Here is a 19,880-nt window from a genome sequence, read left to right as displayed (position 1 = left end):
TGTTTCTCATCTGTTCAAATGATGCATCTCTGTCCCATTGGCTCAAGGTCACCTGACCTGCTTATGTCACCTTATTGGCTCTGGTGCAGGGCTACAACCAGCATTGTTCCATGGTATCAGAAACATGGAAAAACCTGCAGATGCTGGAAATCCAAAGCAACGCACACAAAACACTGGATGAAAATCAGCAGGTCAGGCAGCATCTATGGAAAAGAGTTAACAGTCAACCTTTTGAGCTGAAGCCCTTCAGTGGGACTCATGAAGGGTCTCAGCCCGAAACCTTGACTGTTTACACTTTTCCATAAATGCTGCCTGGCCTGCTGAGTTCCTCCAGCAATTTTTTTTGTGTGTGTTGTTCTGTGGTTCCTGCTCTCAGCCTCGTGCCTTTGTTCTTCTCAGCTCTGACTGGTTTAGAGCAGTCACACTGAGCCTCCTCCTAAAGGACTGCCACCTTACGTGATACATAGCTACTTGCCTGAGAATGGTCTCGGGTTTAGCAGGTCATTAGCCAAAACTCCCTGTGACCACATTCAGTTGTTCGGATTAAGTTATCCCAGAGCAAGGATCAGTTCATTAAACAGTTCACAAAATGGGGAGGTGCAAGGACGGTTTCACAAAAGGGCTGCCTCCATCTCCTTCAACCGTGTGGCAAGAATAGTTTGTCTACTTCCACAGCCCATAATTCATTTGAGTTCACTGATTTGTAGAGTGTAGTTCTTTCTGGCCAATGCACTGCACCATCTTTGGGCATGGATCTTTACACAAGTGGGAGTCCTGTACAAGGAAACATAGTTAGAAGGAAAGAGGCTAGTCATTTAAAAGGGAGGTGTGATGAAATTTGGTGGTGGACCTCGATAAAACATTTAGAAATTGTGGAGTTAAGAACACTGGAGATCTGGCACACAAGGGGAGTTGAGGTCATGAGGTCAATAGATCAGCCATGTTCATATTGAATGTTGGGGTGGACCAGAGAGGCCAAGCAGCCACCTTCTGCTCCCTATTGATTTGTATCCTTGGAACCTGCCACATCAGGTTAGAGAGTATGAGCCAAAAGGTGTGGTTGGACAAACTTGAGTTGCTCTCTGTAGAAAGTTGGTGGCTGAGGAGAGACGTGATAGAGGCATAGAATAAATAGTCAGAACCTTTACCTCCAGGAAGGGAATGTCCAGCAGCAGAGGGCATGCTTTTGAAGTTAGAGGAGGGAAGCTTAAGGTTATGTGAGGGGCAAGATTTTTACACAAGGAGACTGGTAAATGCCTGGAATAGGTTACCAAAGATAGTAGTAGAATCTGGCAATTTGATGACTTCTCCCCATCCTTTCCAGTCTTGATGAAGGGTCTCAGCACGAAATGTCAACTGTTCACTCTCTTCTGTAGATGCTGCTTGGCCTGCTGAGTTCCTCCAGCATTTTGTCTCTGTTTCACTGGTGTGGACTTGATGGGCCAAAGTGCCCTCTGTTGATGTTGTAATGAAATGCAGCAATAGTAACTTGTGTCTTTGCAATATATGTGACTTGTCTCTGCAGGTTCACATTGAGTTCACTGATGGAGATGAGAAAATCACACTGGAGGGTCCAACAGAGGAAGTGGAAATTGCTCAAAGCCAAATCCAGGAGATCATTGATGATCTGGTCAGTACTTTGTTCTTCACTTCTTCCCCTAAAAATAGAGCCACTTCCCAGCTCCTGTCAATCAATTCTTGCTCTACACCTCACCTTCCACGTTGGCTTGTGATTTTCATTGAACAAAACCCAGTGTCTTCCAGAGTAGCCCCCTCTCATGTCACAGTAGGTGTGTGTGTGTTGCAGAACTGGGCCGGCCCCAGGGTGCCTGCTGTATTATGCGTTAGCCCCTGTGATTAGGGTGGGGCAATAGCAAAATACTTCCAATTGTTACTTGACAGTTGCCATTTCCAGTGGGAAAATGCTGATTATAAAATACTTGTAACAAAGAGAACCCTCTTCCCACCTTGGTTAATTGGGCTGCTGACACCATATTGTGTTATCCAGAGAATAAGGAGCCCTTGCCTCTCTGTTCATGCCTGATACTTAAGTTGTCATCACCGATATACCATTCCTATCGTCAAGGATCTCCACCACCAGGCCTTGCTCTCTACTAGCTGTTACCATTGGATAGGAGGTACAGGAGCCTCAGGCCCCACACCACCAGGTTCAGGAACAGTTATTACCCTACAATCACCAGGCTCCTGAATCTGCATGGATAACTTCACTCACCACAACACTGAACTGATTCCACAACCTGTGGACTCACTTATGAGGACTCTACAACTCATGCCCTCCTTATTTATTTATTTACCTATCCGTGTATTCATTTGTTTGTTCATTTATTTATTTGCAAGTTTGTCTGTTGTAATGGTCAATCTTTGTAATTTTTCATTGTTTCTGTTGTATTTCTTTTTTCTACTGTGAATACCTGCAGAAAGATAAACCTCAGGGTAGTATATGGTGACATATACTGTGTACTTTGAACTTCTATCTTGGTCAAGAAGCACTGAGACTTTCTCCCACAGCTCAGCTCCAAGCATTCCACTGTCTCATGTGTCTGACCCTGCCCACTTTTGTCTTGGCACTGAGGGCAAGGCATGGCACACCACTGACTGTCATGCAGCACAGATGATCCTTCGAGCTGACTGGTCCATGTCAACCAAGCTTCCCATTTAAGCTGGTCCCATTTACAAGCACTTTGCGCATATCGCTCTAAAGCAGAGGTTCCCAATCTGGGGTCAAGTCAAGTTCTTGTCATTGAACTATATACATGTATATAACAAATCTAACCATATAATGTACATAGAAATGAGACTATGTTTCTCCGAATCAGGATACAAAGCACAGTAGTACACATAACACTGGGTAACTTATGAAGGTAATGATAAAATCCTCTAGATGGATCACACATGAATAACAAACTGAAGTGTATAAATTAAATATTGTAAGGTATGAAGCAGATTAACCTGTGATATTTCAAATGTGATGAGGCAGGGAGTTCAGGGAAGAAACTATATCCCATCCTGACTTTTTTTGATTTTAATGCCAGATCCACAGACCTTTTACTTCATGCTATTGGTCCAAGGCGTAAAACAGGTTGGGAACCCCTGCTCTAAGCCCTTCCTATCCATGTACCCATCCAAATGCCTTGTAAGTGTTGTTATTATACCTGCCTCAACTATTTTCAGGTACATGGATAGTGAAGTGCAGGTCATTGGGCTACTGACTACCCTATGGGTGAAAAATAAATTGCCCTTCGGTTTCCTATTAAATCTCTCCCCCTCTATTCTCAAATCTACGCCCTCTAGTTCTTGATTCTCTAATCCAGGGAAAAATCCTTGAACATTCACCCCATCTGTGCCCCTCATGATTTTATACACCTCTGTAAGATCACCCTCATTCTCCTGTACTGTAGTGTAAACAATCCCAACCTGCTGTGCCTCTCTCCATAACTCAGTCCCTTGAGCTCCAGCAATATCCTTGTAAATCTCCTTTGCACTTTTCAAAGTGTGTTTATTATCGAAGTATACATCCTTGAGATTCGTCTCCTAACAGGGAGCCGTGAAACAAAGACACTCAAAAGAAGCCATTAAAACAAAGAGAAGACTGTTGAACACCCATTGTGCAGAGAGAGGAAACCAAACTATGCAAACAATAAACTCAAGCAAGTAGCATTGCGAACTGGAATCCAAGAGTCCATCCACAGACCCTTAGTTCAGCACAGAGCCAAGTAACGAGCTGAACCGACATGACCCTCGTCTCAAGCCCCGACACCTTGACCTTTTCAATCTGGCTCAGTGCTTTTTTAAAAAATTTTTATTGAATTTTCAAATAGGTTACAGAAAGAAAAAAGAAAATTATCGACCCTTTCCCCCCTCCCCCCAACATATCCCTATAGAAAAAAAGAAGAAGAAAGAAAGAGAGAAAAAAGAAAGAAAGAGAGAAAAAAGAAAGAAAGGAAGAATGCCTGGATTTCGGAAGATCCCCACATGCTCCATGGAGTTCATAATAGCTTTAATATGTATATTTATTTCTTTCCCCAGATAACCAATAATTTTATCTTCGGAGCACCTATATATTTAATCCTATTTTTTGTAAATAAGGGTGCCAAATTTTCAGAAATATTTCATATTTATCTCTTAAATTGTAAGTAATTTTTTCAAGTGGAATGCAGCTAAAAATTTCATTCTTCCAACAATCTATACTTAAGTATGAATCCGATTTCCAAGTAACTGCAATAGCCTTTTAGGCTACTGCCAATGCAATTTTTATGAATTCTTTCTGATATTTATTCAATTTGGATTTTAATTTTATCCCTTCAATATCGCCTGGTAAAAATAATATTGGATTGTGTGGAAGTTGTATTCCAATAATTCGTTCCAATAAAACTCTTAAATTTGTCCAAAAACGTTGAATTTTAGAACAAGACCAAGTAGAGTGTAAAAAAGTACCAATTTCTTGATTACATCGAAAACATTGATCAGATAAATTTGAGTTTATCTATTTGTTTTTTGTGGTGTAATATATATTTGATGTAATAAGTTATATTGTACTAATCTTAGTTGAACATTTATTGTATTTGTCATATTGTCAAGACATAATCTTGACCAACTTGTTTCACCAATTTTAATATTCAAATCAGTTTCCCATTTTTGTCTTGACTTATGAATTCCTTGTTTAATTGCCTGTTTTTGAATCAAATTATACATACCAGAAATATTTTTTTAAGTTTTTCCTTTATGAATTAAAGTTTCTATTTCATTAGGTTTCGGCAATAACATTGTTTGACCCAGTTTATCTCTTAAATAAGCCCTTAATTGGAAATAACAGAAAAGAGTGTTATTTGATATTTTATATTTATTCTTTAATTGGCCAAATGACATTAATATACCTCCTTCAAAACAGTCTCCTATATACCTAATCCCTTTGTGAAACCAGTTATATAAAAAGGCTCAGTGCTTAAGTTGTCATCCAAACGTTGGGTTCAGTTGCTTTGATGCACTCTGGGACCTAGAACCCTGACACCTCAATTTGGCCTATATTTGACCTTTCCGTTTAGGCCCTGCGCTTAACTCATTTCTAACTGTCGGGTTCAGTCCCTTCAACACATTTAATGGCATCTTCCCTATAGCAGAGTGACTAGTACTGAACACGACATTTCCAAAAGAGGCCTCGCTAATAACTTGTACAACTGCGGTATATGTAACATTCCAGTTTCTATACTCAGTGCCCTGACTGATGAAGGTCAGCTTGCCAGAGGCCTCCTTCACCACCCTGTCTACCTGCGACACCACTGTGTGTGTGTGTGTGTGTGTGTGTGTGTCTCTCTCTCTCTCTCTCTCCCCCCTCCTCCCCCACACACACACACGGGACAGAGGGGGTGTCGCCCCCTTCCACAGTGAGAGGGGAGACCAACAAATAGCTCGCTGTTACAATGTCATGGTCTGCAGCATCACTTTTATTCTGAGTTTCTTTGACCCAAGAATTGGTGGCAAACTCTTCCGCACCATCGAGAGAGAGAGTGATTGCCCGGCTACGGAGGGCTCCGACAGCTGCATCTGTTGTCACGATGTTCCGTTTCTCCCGCATTCCCTCAGTTAGCAACACCAGCATAGAATCGGTTCAGCCGCAGAGCCGCACCCGAAGGCAATGCCTTCCAAGCTGCTCTTGGAGATGTTGAAATCTTAAACTCCATTTTCCATTTCTCAACCCACTTACTCAACTTATCAAGATCTCCGCAAATCCTGATGACCACCTTCCCTGTCAATGACACTATCTATTTTAGTGTCATCTGAAAAGTTACTGAACGTGCCTTGTGTGTTCTTATCCAAATCATTTACATAGATGACAAATAGGAATAGGTCTAGAACTGGTCACTAGGAAATACCACTTGTCTGATGTTGCCGTGTTCACCGAGCTTGGCAAGTAGCTTGCAGACATTTCATCACTGGTCGAGGTGACATCCTCAGTGCACAGTTGTTGGTGTTTCTCCCTGGGGAAGTCCTCGCGTTTATATAGGCCCTCATTCGCTTTCCTCTGCCCTGATAGGCCAGCCCTTCAGTTGGCCTTTGAATTCTATTGGCTCACATTTCTTTGGCTCTTAGAGGTTTGTAGGTGGTGTCTGTTTTGATATGTTTGTTTACGGAGTTATCAGAAAAGAACCACGCTTCTAAAAGTTTCCATGAGTGCTTCATGTTTCCCTGCACTAGAACCTCCACAGTGTCCCAGTTCAAGTGGTATCATCCTTGGTTTTCATGTACTGAGAACAGCGGTATTGGCTCCTGTCTTCATACTGCCAGTTTATGTTCCCATAAATGAGTTTAGAGTTTATGTCCTGTCTGGCCTATGTAATTCTTGTTGCATTTTCCACACACCACATCTTTCTTGGGTTTCCGGTATGACAAACAACCTTCCACAGTCAATTAGTGCTTTGTGCCATCATGGATATTGGATATTCGTTTCATTAGCTCCTGATGCAGAGTTTTGACCCAAATCCGTGACAGTACTTTTCCTTCCACAGATGTTGCTTGACCCACTGAGTTCTTCCAGCAGAATGTTTGTGATTCCAAATATCAGCAACCTCTAATGTTTCCATGTCACACCACCCACTTTTCTAACCGTAAGACGCAGAAGCAGAATTAGGCCATTCAGCCCATCATGACTGATCCTGGATCCTGCTCAACCCCATACACCTGCCTTCTCACCATATCCTTTGTTGCCCTGACCAATCAGGAAACCATCAACTTCCGCCTTAAATATACCCACGGAGTTGGCCTCCACTGCAGTCTGTGGCAGAGCATTCCACAGATTCCCTACTCTCTGGCTAAAAAATTCCTCCTTACCTCTGTTTTAAAAGGTCACCTCTCAATTTTGAGACTGTGCCCTCTAGTTCTGGATACCCCCACCATAGGAAACATCCTCTCCACATCTACCCTATCAAGTCCTTTCAACATTTGGTAGATTTCAAAGAGAAATCCACCTCCAGCCTGTGAGGGCTATCGCTTTCTTCCCTCAAGCACCCCTCCTTCATTGGAATTGGATAGGCGCCCATGAGAGCTACGGTGAGATATCTGTGCCAAGACTCATGGCACACTCTGTCCATCCAGTCTCACAGAATCCAAGCTCAGTGGGGCTGTCAGAATGTTCACCTCTTCACTGGAGTCATTTCTAGTTAGACATGGAGTCACCAACTCTTATTCCCTTCCCAAAGGCTGACCTGAGCAGAGCCAGTTCTTCAGGCTCGCAGTCACTCTGTTGTGTTGTTTTTCTGTTCCAGCTGAGCCGAATGGACTACACAGAGATCACAGTCGACCAAAAGTTCCACCGTCATCTGATTGGGAAGAACGGAACGAACAGTAAGTCCTTTCGTGGGTCCTTGCCATTGGTCAAAGTGCGGGCACGCGGACTTCACCGTCTAGCCCATTGTTGCGAGCTCCTCCAATATCTATACTCTCCCTAACTGTTTTGCCCTGGCCTCTTTGTACACTCTTTATAGTTCCCTAATACTTATCCACTTCCCTTTCAAAAGATTCTGCTTCTGACCAGGCATTTCCTTCTTTTACATGACTGTCCTCAAAGTTCACAAACAAAACTTCCCCTAACCTCTCTCACTCTCTTCTGGTGAGATGATGTCCTTCTCCCTCCCCAATTCCCAACTGGCTGTTCTCTCTGTCTCTCCCATCAGTGCTCCTGTATGTCTGTCATATAATGAAAGGAAAATCAGCATATTCTGATCCTAGGTGAGTGAATTCCAAGTGCATCCGTAAATCATTAGCAGCAACATTTTTCCTGATGGAAATACCATCTGTTGCAGGGAATTCCAACTCACATCACAGATCCTGCCTTTCAGAACAATCTGTTACATGGTTCCTTACTGAAAGATGCTAGAGTCCATTATCAAGGATGAAATAGTGGCATATCTAGATAGCAGTGATAGGATTGGGCCAAGCCAGCGTGGATTTACCAAGGGTAAATCATGCTTGACTAATCTGTTGGAGTTTTTCGAGGATGTAACCAGGTAGTTAGATGGGGGAGATCCAGTGGGTGTAGTGTACCTCGATTTTCAGAAGGCATTTGATAAGGTCCCACATAGGAGATTGGTGGGTAAAATCAAAGCTCAGGGCATCGGGGGGAAGACATTGACATGGATAGAAAACTGGTTGGCAGATAGAAAGCAAAGGGTAGTGGTGAATGGATGTTTCTCGGAATGGCAGGTGGTGACTAGTGGGGTGCCACAGGGCTCGGTATTGGGACCACAGCTGTTTACAATTTGCGTCAATGATGTAGATGAAGGCATTGAAAATAACATCAGCAAATTTGCTGATGATACTAAGCTGGGTGGCAGTGTGAAATATGATGAGGATGTTAGGAGAATTCAGGGTGACTTGGATAGGCTGGGTGAGTGGACAGATAACGTTTAATGTGCATAAGTGTGAGGTTATCCACTTTGGGAGTAAGAACAGGAAGGCAGATTATTATCTGAACGGTGTAGAGTTAGGTAAGGGAGAAATACAAAGAGATCTAGGAGTCCTTGTTCATCAGTCACTGAAGGTGAATGAGCAAGTGCAGCAGGCAGTGAAGAAGGCTAATGGAATGTTGGCCTTTATTACAAAGGGAATTGAGTACAAGAGCAAGGAAATCCTCTTGCATTTGTACAGAGCCCTGGTGAGACCACACCTGGAGTATTGTGTACAGTTTTGGTCTCCAGGGTTAAGGAAGGACATCCTGGCTGTAGAGGAAGTGCAGCGTAGATTCACAAGGTTAATTCTTGGGATGTCTGGACTGTCTTATGTAGAGAGGTTAGAGAGACTGGGCTTGTACACGCTGGAATTAAGGAGATTGAGAGGGGATCTGATTGCAACATATAAGATTATTAAGGGATTGGACAAGATAGAGGCAGGAAGTATGTTCCAGATGCTGGGAGAGTCCAGTACTGGAGGGCATGGTTTGAGAATAAGGGGTAGGTCATTTAGGACAGAGTTAAGGAAGAACTTCTTCTCCCAGAGAGTTGTGGGGGTCTGGAATGCACTGCCTCAGAAGGTAGTGGAGGCCAATTCTCTGGATGATTTCAAGAAGGAGCTAGATAGGTATCTTATGGACAGGGGAATTAAGGGATATGGGGACAAGGCAGGAACCGGGTATTGATAGTAGTTGATCAGCCATGATCTCAAAATGGCGGTGCAGGCTCGAAGGGCCGAATGGTCTACTTCTGCTCCTACTGTCTATTGAGAAAGATTATAAAGGATCAAGGGTCAACTTTATTTCCCTTATATACTCTCACATGTAAAGTGGACTCGAGTTAATTGGGCCTTCAGGAAGATAGCCAGAGCTCCCTTATTTGGGTCATTCTGCCACTTAACTCGGGCAGGAGAATTACTCAACTGTTTTGCGCTAGTGCCAGTTGTGTGCATTTGTGTGGCATTTGGACTCTACACCGTGCATAGAGTGAACAGTTCTTAAATAGCGCCAGTTGTGTGTGTTTGGATTCAAAAAGCAGTGATTTTTGTCACTGACAGTTGACGAGAAATAAGCAATAAGAAAACTCAGAACTGCTTTGCTCACTGTAATTTCAAGCATTCAGACTTGGAGATACCAGAAACAGACATGAATGAAATTGAAACTATCTCATAACTTCAACAAGTTAGGAACTGTGGAAAAATTTTAAGCTACCAACAATCACCTTGAATTTTACAACTAAAATAAAGGTTTGGAGGAAATAATTGTCTGAAAGCAGTCTATTATCTGCACTAGGTGTCAGCGCAGATTTTGTTTACTTACAGTAAACCAATAGAAACTGGCAGCATGCACAGTTCCTCTGTCGATAACTATTGGGAACGAATACACTGTTTTATAATACTGTAGACGTATTGGTAGTGTTCTAATCCGTTCAGTATTTCATTTAAATACATAATTTGTTACTCATTTAAACAGTTTTTCTTTTTTATGCCCTTTTGACAATTTCTATTTCCAACAATTATATAGAATAAAATAATTATATAAAAAATAAAGCTAGAGGCTAAAATACAGTTGTGAAATAAAGTGTCCAAAATGCCAACATGTATTTACAATGTAAACAGCGTTATAAAGTGTTTACACTAAAGTTATGGATCCAATAGATAGAGGGAGGTGTGGGGGGTCGGATTATTTGCCTGGGGGAGTTAAGTTTTAAGATAGTGTTTTTGCTTTGAGCTTTAAGATTATAAAGATTACCTTTATATTTATTTTGACTTGCGTTTGGCATGTTTGTAATGTGCTGTGCTACCGTTGTAAAAAAAAACTCACTTTCATGGCATTTATACCTTGGCCGTGTAGAGAATAGACGTTAGCTTTATTTTTGTCATATACATTGAAGCGAGCAGTGAAATTTTGCATCAACGATTAACACGGTCTGAGGATGTGCTGGGGGCAGCCCACAGGTATCACCATGCTTCCAGGGCCTGCACAACTCACTAACCCTAATCTGTACGTCTTTGGAATGTGGGGGGAAGCTGGGGCAGCCAGAGGAGACCCACATGATCACAAGCACACTGGCACTGTAAAGGATTGCACCAACTGCTAGGCATCCACTAGCCTAATAGAGTTCATTTCAGAAAGTCATTCGAGAGAGACAGAAGCATGCCCTTCATCCCACAGTCAGCAGTGACCATCAACACTCCCACCCCCGCCCCCCCATCTACACTAATCTACATTAGTAGGCCTCTGGTGGTCATGGTCAAGCAGGGGTGTGGAGTCCTAGCTGTCTAGATATACAGGCCAGTCCAGTCAAGTATGGAGAGCAAGCTCTTGCCCACGTAGCAAGCTTTGCCTCTCAAATGCATCTGATGAACCCTGTGGAACAGCAGAGACCGATAGAGTTTAGCAGTAGCAGTGTTGTCCTCAATGTAGGACTCCGGCTGTAGATTTACTTCCGAAACCTTCCCCATAAGTGAGTATAGCCATGAGGCAATGGAGGTGAGAGATCCGAGTTTCCCTTCTCCTAGGTGAGCTGCCAGCCACGGCTGACCAGCCCCATCTGCCTGAAGCGACTGGTTTTAAGGCACCAGTAACCCACTTTTCCCTCTTCTGTCAGTAGAACTAGTTCCGCCAGGCTTAGTAGCTAAGTTACGTGTAAAGGCTAGGAGCTGGACCTGGTTTCACACCATCAGGAGCATTTAATAGGTAGTGGGAGCTTGTCTCCATTACCACCCCCAGCTATAACAACCTTAATGAACCAATTAATTACCCTTAGATTCTACCCCTCACCCCCTCAATGGTAAGACCTCCTTTGCCACACGTTGCATTGAATATCCTCAAGAGGTCCTTTGCTCTCCTGATGAGGAAAAGGGCCACCCTGTGATCCCTTGAGCTTTATCTTATTAATAATTGCTGCCAGATTAATGGGTTTACAGGCCCCTACTTCCAACTCTGGGTGGTGGAGTGGAGATATGCCTTTACCAAAGGAGGTGTAAGACACTCCTTCCCTCCGCTATCCTGCAGGTCACCCTTGGGCGAGGTGTAGCACCTGCTTAGACCCCCCCCCCCCACCCACTCAGGGTCACATGAAGCCATGGGAGCAGGTGGTGGATGGTCCTATGAGTCGCTGGGGCAGATTACAAGACCACAATTATGTGACCACAATCTCTGAAGAGTATTGATAATGGTTGGGAACTCACACCTTGTAAAAGCACTGCCCAGAAGAAGGCAATGGCAAACCACTTCTGTCAAAAAATTTGCCAATAATACTCACGGTTATGAGACCATGAACACCTATGTCATAGGACATGGTACGTGATGATGGTGCTTTCAGCTAATCCTAGAAAATTAGGTCTTTAAGAGATTAATCACACTTTCCAGTGATGAAGGTAAGGCAAAGGTCTTGGAAAGGACCTGTTTCATTTTTTATATTGTCCTTATGGTTCCGCAGCCCACTTTATTTCAGATTGTTTTTCTGTCCAAATCTGATATTCTTAGTTGCTTCACAACATTCTATTCCATGCAAGGTAGTGCAGTGGTTAACACAAAGCTGTATAGTACCGGTGATCCAGGTTAAAGTACTGCTGCTGCTCGTAAGGAGTTTGTACTTTCTTCCCCCCGTGACTGTATGTTTCCTCTGGGTGGTCCAGTGTTATTCCACATTCCAAAGATGTACCGGTTGTTCAGTGATTAGACTGGGATTAAATTGGGGGATTGCTGGGCAGCACAGCTCAAAGGGCTGGGTAGGGTCTTTTCTGCACCATACCTCAATAAATAAATAAATTGTCTGTAGAATGACAATGAGATTGGTCTACTTACTTAACTACCTTTTGTACTTTTTTACCTTTTCCCTCTTAATTAATTTTCCTACAAATTACTGGGAATGGCAAGGGTGGAACATTATGGATGGGTGTGGGACAGGTGGCAGAGAAAGAGTGCTGGGTGGGGGGGGGAGGGTGTGGAGACACACCCAGCTCTGAGACACAAGGCAAGGTCATATGATTCCAAACAATTGGTTTATTGATCATTACAGAATGTTTTTATCTGCAATTTGAGAAGGATAAGGGCAGCTCGGAGGTGGCAGTGTTGTAGTTGAACAGGGGAAACTATGGAGCCATGAGGAAGGAGCTGGCCAAAGTTGACTGGACGGATATCCTAGCAGAAAAGACAGTGAAACAGCAATGGCAGGTATTCTTGGGAATAATGCACAAGGTGCAAAATCAGTTTATCCCCCAGAGAAGGAAGGATTCAAAGGGGGTAAGGGGCCACAGTGGTTGACAAAGAAAGTCAGAGATTGCATAGCATTAAAAAAAAGGAAGTATGACAGAGCTAAGGTGAGTGGGAGGACAGATGATTGGGAAGTTTTTAAGGAACAACAGAACTTGACTAAAAAGACAATACATGGAGAAAAAATGAGGTACAAACGCAAGCTAGCCAGGAATATATAGCAAAAGCTTTTTTAGGTATGTGAAGAGAAAGAAGATAGTTAAGAACAATGTTGGGCCCTTGAAGAATGAATTGGGTGAAATTGTTATGGGAAACAGAGAAATGGCAGAAGAATTTAATGAGTACTTTAGATCTGTTTTCACTAAGGAAGACACAAGCAATCTCCCAGATGCATGGATGGGCCAAGGACATAGGGTAACAGAGGAAATGAAACAGATTGACATTAGGAAGGAAACAGTGATGAGTAGACTGATGGGACTGAAGGCTGACAAATCCCCAGGTCCAGATGATCTGCATCCTAGGGTACTAAAGGAGGTGGTCCTGGAAATTGCGGATGCATTGGTAATCATTTTCCAATGTTCCTTAGGTTCAGGATCAGTTCCTGAGGATTGGAGAATGGCTAATGTTATCCCACTTTTTAAGAAAGGAGGGAGGGAAAAAACAGAGAACTATTGACCTGTCAGCCTGACATCGGTGGTGGGGAAGATGCTAGAGTCCATTATTAAGGATGAAATAGTGGCATATCTAGATAGCAGTGATAGGATTGTGCATTTGTACAAAGCCCTGGTGAGACCACACCTGGAGTATTGTGTACAGTTTTGGTCTCCAGGGTTAAGGAAGGACATCCTGGCTGCAGAGGAAGTGCAGCGTAGATTCACGAGGTTAATTCCTGGGATGTCCGGACTGTCTTACACAGAGAGATTATAGAGACTGGGCTTGTACATGCTGGAATTAAGGAGATTGAGAGGGGATCTGATTGAAACATATAAGATTATTAAGGGATTGGACAAGATAGAGGCAGGAAATATGTTCCAGATGCTGGGAGAGTCCAGTACCAGAGGGCATGGTTTGAGAATAAGGGGTAGGTCATTTAGGACAGAGTTAAGGAAGAACTTCTTCTCCCAGAGGGTTGTGGGGGTCTGGAATGCACTGCCTCGGAAGGTAGTGGAAGCCAATTCTCTGGATGCTTTCAAGAAGGAGCTAGATAGGTATCTTATGGATAGGGGAATCAAGGGATATGGGGACAAGGCAGGAACCGGGTATTGATAGTAGTTGATCAGCCATGATCTCAAAATGGCGGTGCAGGCTAGAGGGGCCGAATGGTCTACTTCTGCACCTATTGTCTATAATGTCTCTCTGGTGCTTCCCACTCCCTCCCCTTTCACTTTCCCTTTACCCTACCATGATTCCCCTCTCCCTGCCCCCTTCCCGTTCTCAGTCCACCATAGAGACCTATATCAGAATTATGTTTATCATGACTCACATTTGCCATGAACTGTGTTTTTTTGTGGCAGCAGTAAAGTGCAATCCATAAAATTAGTAGACTACTATGCAAAAGTCTTAGGCACCCTAGCTATATATGTCTGCCCGACTCTTGTTAAAAGGCTTGGATTTTTAGCTTCCTCACTCCTCTGCCCTAATGCCACACCACCTCTGTCTCTCTCTATTTTTCTCACAGTAAATCGTATCAAGGAGCAGTACAAGGTGTCCGTGCGCATCCCACCAGATAACGAGAAGAGCAATTTGGTTCGGATTGAGGGAGATCCACAAGGTGTCCAGCTGGCCAAGAAGGAACTGCTTGAGATGGTGGTCAGAATGGTAATTGTGGTTTCCTATTTCTTTCAATCTGGCTTATATCACACACAAGCCTACTACTACCAATTTCCCTATTACTTCTTCCGTTTTTTGTAACTGTTTTAAGCTCTCTTGACATTTCACTCAGACACTCTCTCACCACAAATCCTTGACTCAATTCACAGGAACTCAATTTCCCTGCTTCCTGGGCTCAACCCCCTCTTTGAGCAAACTACTTCCTGGTGCCTAGAAGGAGACAGAAAGCCTGCTCTTCCTCCTTCCAAGTCCAAGTTCAAAGCAAATTTATTACCAAAGTACACATATGTCACCACGTACTTTCCTGAGATTCATTTTCTTGTGGACAATCACAATAGAACAAAGAAATGCAGTAGAATAAATAAAAAACTGCACACACAGACTGACAACTGATGTGCAAAAGAAGGCAAACTGTGCAAATACAAAAAAAAGTCAAAGTAAATTTACTGTCAAAGTACATATACCTATGACATCATCTACTACCCTGAGGAGATAAAGAAATACAATGGAATTTATGGAAACTACACGTAAATAAAGACTGACAAACAACCAATGTGCAAAAGAAGACGCATTGTGCAAATAGAAAAAGAAATCCAACACCCCCTTTGCTCTGTCGTTATCTCAAGGTATAAACTTCCCGATCCATGTTCCCTTGATAACAGTAAGGAGACCAGAACTGCACACAGTTGTCCTGGTGTGGCCTCTTCTATATCCTATGTAGTTGCAACATAATCTCCCTGCTCTTAAATTCAATCCCTCTAACAATAACCAACATCCTATTTGTCGTCTTGATAACCTGTTGCACCTACATGCAAATTAATCTTTTGCAATTCATGCACAAGCTCTGCCAAATCCCACTGTACAACAGCAGGCAGCAATCTTTCGCTATTTAAATAATAACGATCTTCTATTTTCCCTTCCGAAGGTGATGACCACACATTTACCAACATTGTCCTCCCTTCCCCAATCACTTAACTTATCTATATCTCTCTGCAGACTCTCTGTATCTTCCGTACAATTTGCTTTTTCCACACTTTTTAGTCTCATCAGCAAACCTAGATACACTTCTCTTGGTCCGCTTGGTGCCCTCTTCCAAATCGTTATTGTGTATCATGAACAACTGCGGTTTACGATATATAGTACTGACTTGCCATTGACTACCAACCAGGGAAAGCCATTTATTTCAACTCTCTACCTTCTGTTAGTTAACCAATCCTCTATCCTGCCAATACATTTTCCCCAACTACATGCATCCTTATTGAATGTCTTCTGGAAATTCTAGTATACAAGTGACCTTCCCCCTACCCTGGATGGAAAATCCTACAAAAGGTAGTGGATTTGGCCCAGTCCATCATGGGTAAAGCCCTTCCAATCATTGAGCATATCTACATGAAATGCTATCACAGGAAAGCAGAAGCCATCATCAGAGACTCCCATCACCCAGGCCATGCTCTTTTCTCCCTGCTGTTATCAGGTAGAAGGTACAAGAGCGTTAGGATTCACACCACCAGGATCATGAACAGTTATAACCCCTCAAACATCAGGCTCTTGAACAAAAGGGGAAACTACACTCATCTATTGAGATATTCCCATAACTAATAATATCACTTTAAGGACTCTTTATCTTGTTATTTCATATTCATATTTATTGCTAATTATTTATATTTGTATTTGTACTTTTTATTGTCTTCTATGCTTTAGCTGATCTTTCATTGATCCTGTTTATAGTTACTACTCTATAGATTTGCTGAGTATGCCCAAAGGAAAAGTAATCTCAGGGTTGTATATGGTGACATATATGTACTCTGATAATAAAATTTATTTTGAACTTTGCATTTAAAGACTGTAAATTACTGCAGTGGGAGAGTTTGAAAGAAGTATAATCATCCTTAAGGCTTATAATTTTCTTCTGACTCCTGAAAAAAAGTCTCAGCCCAAAACGTCGACTGTTTACTCATTTCCATAGATGCTGCCGGACCTACTGAGTTCCTCCAGCATTTTGTATTTGTTGTTTATCCACTGTAGTTTATGTTAATAGAACACTTGGGAATCGTTACCCACCCCACCCCCCATTGCTCCTTGGTTAGAAGTCTTGATTATAGTCTTTTTCCTATGTCCTTGCTCATTTTTTTTCCAGTGCTATTATTTGAATTTTCCATTGTTATGAGTGATGAACAGACCTGATGGACAATGGGGTGCAGAGTTAACCATTCCCAACCCCCCCCCCCCCCGAGAACCATGAACTATTGCTGTTGCTATGCTGCTCATGATAGAGAGAGATGAAACACAGGCAAGAACATTTGCTACAGATAAGAGGGGGAGAGAGACTGTTGATTAACTGTATTATGACTCTTCCTGGATTATTTACTTTCTACTACAAGGACTGTACTTGGCTCGTTAACATTCCTCAGGAGATAGCAGGAGTGGCCTGATTTGATGGACACAGTCATTCAGAGTTGATGGATAGCTGAGACCCCGTGAGTGGGGATAAAAGACAGGTCTGGAGAGACACCCTTCAGACACACCAGTGGACACTGACTGAGTGTTGGGAACCCACAGAAAGGTGGGGGCTTCGAAGACCGAACCAGGAGATCAGTCAGTAAGGCTCACAGTGTTACAGCAGGGCCAGTGGGGACTTGTGTGTGTGTGTGTGTCCACTCATGCCAGAGTGACGAGTCCACCACAGAAGAACGGTCTAGCTGAAGACCAGAGGGGTCATAACTGAATGACCACAACGATACAACGGATTAAGAAAGCAAAGGAAGGTTTGGCTGCTGTAGCTGTTACCTCTCTCTCTCTCTCTCCGATTTCAACATAGCAACCATAACTACTTCAGCATTTATGAACTGAACTTTATACTTTTCTATGACAATTCATTTACCCCTAGACGTTGATGGAGCTTGTTTATTGATTATTATTATTCCTACACTTTTAGGTTTATTACTGCTAACTTGTTTTATATGTATATTTGCATTTTTGATATTGTATTGTGTAGTTTACTAATAAACACTTTTAGTTTGGTACCACCAGACTCCAACGGATACTTCTATCTTTGCTGGTCTGACACCCAGTTACAGGGTACGTAACACCATAGAGTCCTTGTATCACTTCTATACAATTCCCTTCCCTCTCCTTTTATCCCAATTTTTAAGCAGTGCTTCTTTCAATTCTTTAATATTAATAAAGCCGTTTATTTATGAGGACCGCTGTTCCAATGTCATCCAGCTGGGCATGTCTCTAGATGTCCTGCTAAACTACTCCGTTTGGGTTGGTAAAAACATCTCCTCCACAATCTCCAGGAGCACCACAGAAATGTGTACTTAGTCCCCTGCTCTATTCATTTTCCACCTATGACTGTGTGGCTAAGCACAGTTCCAACACCATGTTGAAGTTTGCTGATAACATCACTTTTGTGAGTCATATCAAATGTGGTAATGAATCAGCATACAGGAGGGAGATTGAAAATTTAGCTGTGGCGTCATGACAACGTCCTCTCACTCAGTGTCAGCAAGAACAAGGAACTGATTATAGACCTCATGAGAGGGAAACCAGAGGTCCATGAGCCAGTCCTCATTGGAGCATCAGAGGTGGAGAGTGTCAGTAACTTTAAATTCCTGGGTGTCACCATCTCAGAGGACCTGTCCTGGACCCATCATATAAATGTAATTGTAACGAAAGCAAGACAGCACCTTTACTTCCTCAGGAGTCTGCAGAGCTTCTGCATGACATCAAAAGCCTGGGCAAACTTCAATAAATGTGCAGTGGAAAGTGTATTGACTGACTGCATTATGACATAGTATGGGAACACCAATGCCTTTGTGCAGAAAATCCTACAAAGGGTAGTAGATTTTGCCCAATACGTCACGGGTAAAGCCGTCCCAACCATTGTGCACATCTACGTGAAACACTGTTATAAGAAAGCATCATCAGAGATCCCCACCACCCAGGTCATGCTCTCTTCTCACTGCTGCCATGGCAAGAGGTACAGAAGCCTCAGGACTCGCACCACCAGGTTCAAGAACAGTTACTGCCCCTCAACCATCAGGCTCTTGAACAAAAGGGGAAACTACACTTATCTATTGAGACAATCAATGATCTTACTTTAAGGACTCTTATCTTGTTATTTATTGTTTATGCCCATACCTGAGGCCAGAGTCCAGTGATTTTTGAAAGATCTTTACTAATGTCTCCACAATCTCTACGACTACCTCTTTCAGAACCCTAGGGTGCAGTTCATCTGTTCTGGGTAACTTATGATCCTTAGGTCTTTCAGCTTTTTAAGCACCTTCTCCCTTGTAATAGTAACTGCACTCATTCTCTTCCCTCACACCCTTCAACACCTGGCACACTGCTAGTGTCTTCCACAGTGAAGACTGTTGCAAAATACTCATTTAGTTCATCTGCCAGCTCCTTGTCCCGTCATTATTTCTCCAGCCTTGTTTTCTAGCAATCCTATTTCCACTGCCATCTCTCTTTTACTTTTTATATGCTTGAGAAAGCTTTTTCCCCCATCGACTGTGATATTGTTTGCTTCCTTGCTTTCATATTTCAACTTTTCCCTCCTAATGATTCTTTTAGGCTGTAGGTTTTTAAAAGCTTCCCAGTCCTCTTTCTTTCTGCTAAAGTTTGCTTTGTTGTATGCCCTCCCTTTTGCTTTTGCATTAACTTTGACTTGCCTTGTCAGCCACGGTTGTACTATTTTCCCATTTCAGTATTTATTTGTTTTTGATATATATAGTATCATTTTACCCTGAAACTCAAGCCATTGCTGTTCTGCTGTCATCCCTGCTAGCAACTCCTTCCAATTTACTTTGGCCAACACAAATCATCAAGAAATATCAAGAATATGAGATGAAGAGTCCTTGAAAGTCTTCATAGGTAATGACAACGGTTCAATGATGGGACAAGAACCATCTGTGATGGAGGAATAACGACAATTACTGGACCTGGTGGTGTGAATCCTAAGGCTGCATTACAACCACTTTGGATGTTTTGCATTACTTTATTCTGCACTTCAATCTTTGCACCATGTTACTGTTTAACACTCATTGTGGTATTTCTTATATTTATTATTCCCATGTAACCTGTTCACTCTGCGAGTTTCACGCGAACAAGCAATTTCATTGCACCCTGGTTATATGACAATAAACTGATCTAATGGAGCCATGGGTCATATAAATCTGGTATACTCTCCCCCAAAATACTGGCAAGGGATCAGATGAGTTTTATTGTGCTATAATATCAGCTATTATCTATAGATAAAGGTGCCAGGTATAGGAAGTATAGAAAGGAGAAGTGATTTGTGAATTTTGTCAGGTGTGATGCATTTGAGCAGAAGAATAGTCTCAAAGGGCTTGATCAACTCCTT

General features: G+C 42.5%; 1 protein-coding gene across 1 annotated transcript in view; it reads left to right on the top strand.

Moving 5' to 3' along the window:
- The window catches only part of LOC132396939 (vigilin-like), a 192,630-nt gene that overhangs the window by 112,798 nt on the left and 59,952 nt on the right, over positions 1 to 19,880 (top strand). The window contains exons 10-12 of the mRNA XM_059975068.1: positions 1,526 to 1,630; positions 7,281 to 7,359; positions 14,361 to 14,500. Of these exons, the coding sequence (XP_059831051.1) occupies positions 1,526 to 1,630; positions 7,281 to 7,359; positions 14,361 to 14,500 (324 nt within the window). The remainder of the gene's footprint in view (positions 1 to 1,525; positions 1,631 to 7,280; positions 7,360 to 14,360; positions 14,501 to 19,880) is intronic.

The sequence above is a fragment of the Hypanus sabinus genome, chromosome 7, assembly GCF_030144855.1.
Source record: "Hypanus sabinus isolate sHypSab1 chromosome 7, sHypSab1.hap1, whole genome shotgun sequence".
NCBI lineage: Eukaryota > Metazoa > Chordata > Chondrichthyes > Myliobatiformes > Dasyatidae > Hypanus > Hypanus sabinus.
The sequence above is the reverse complement of the archived record's forward strand: the minus strand, read 5'-3'. Positions and strand labels throughout refer to the sequence as shown.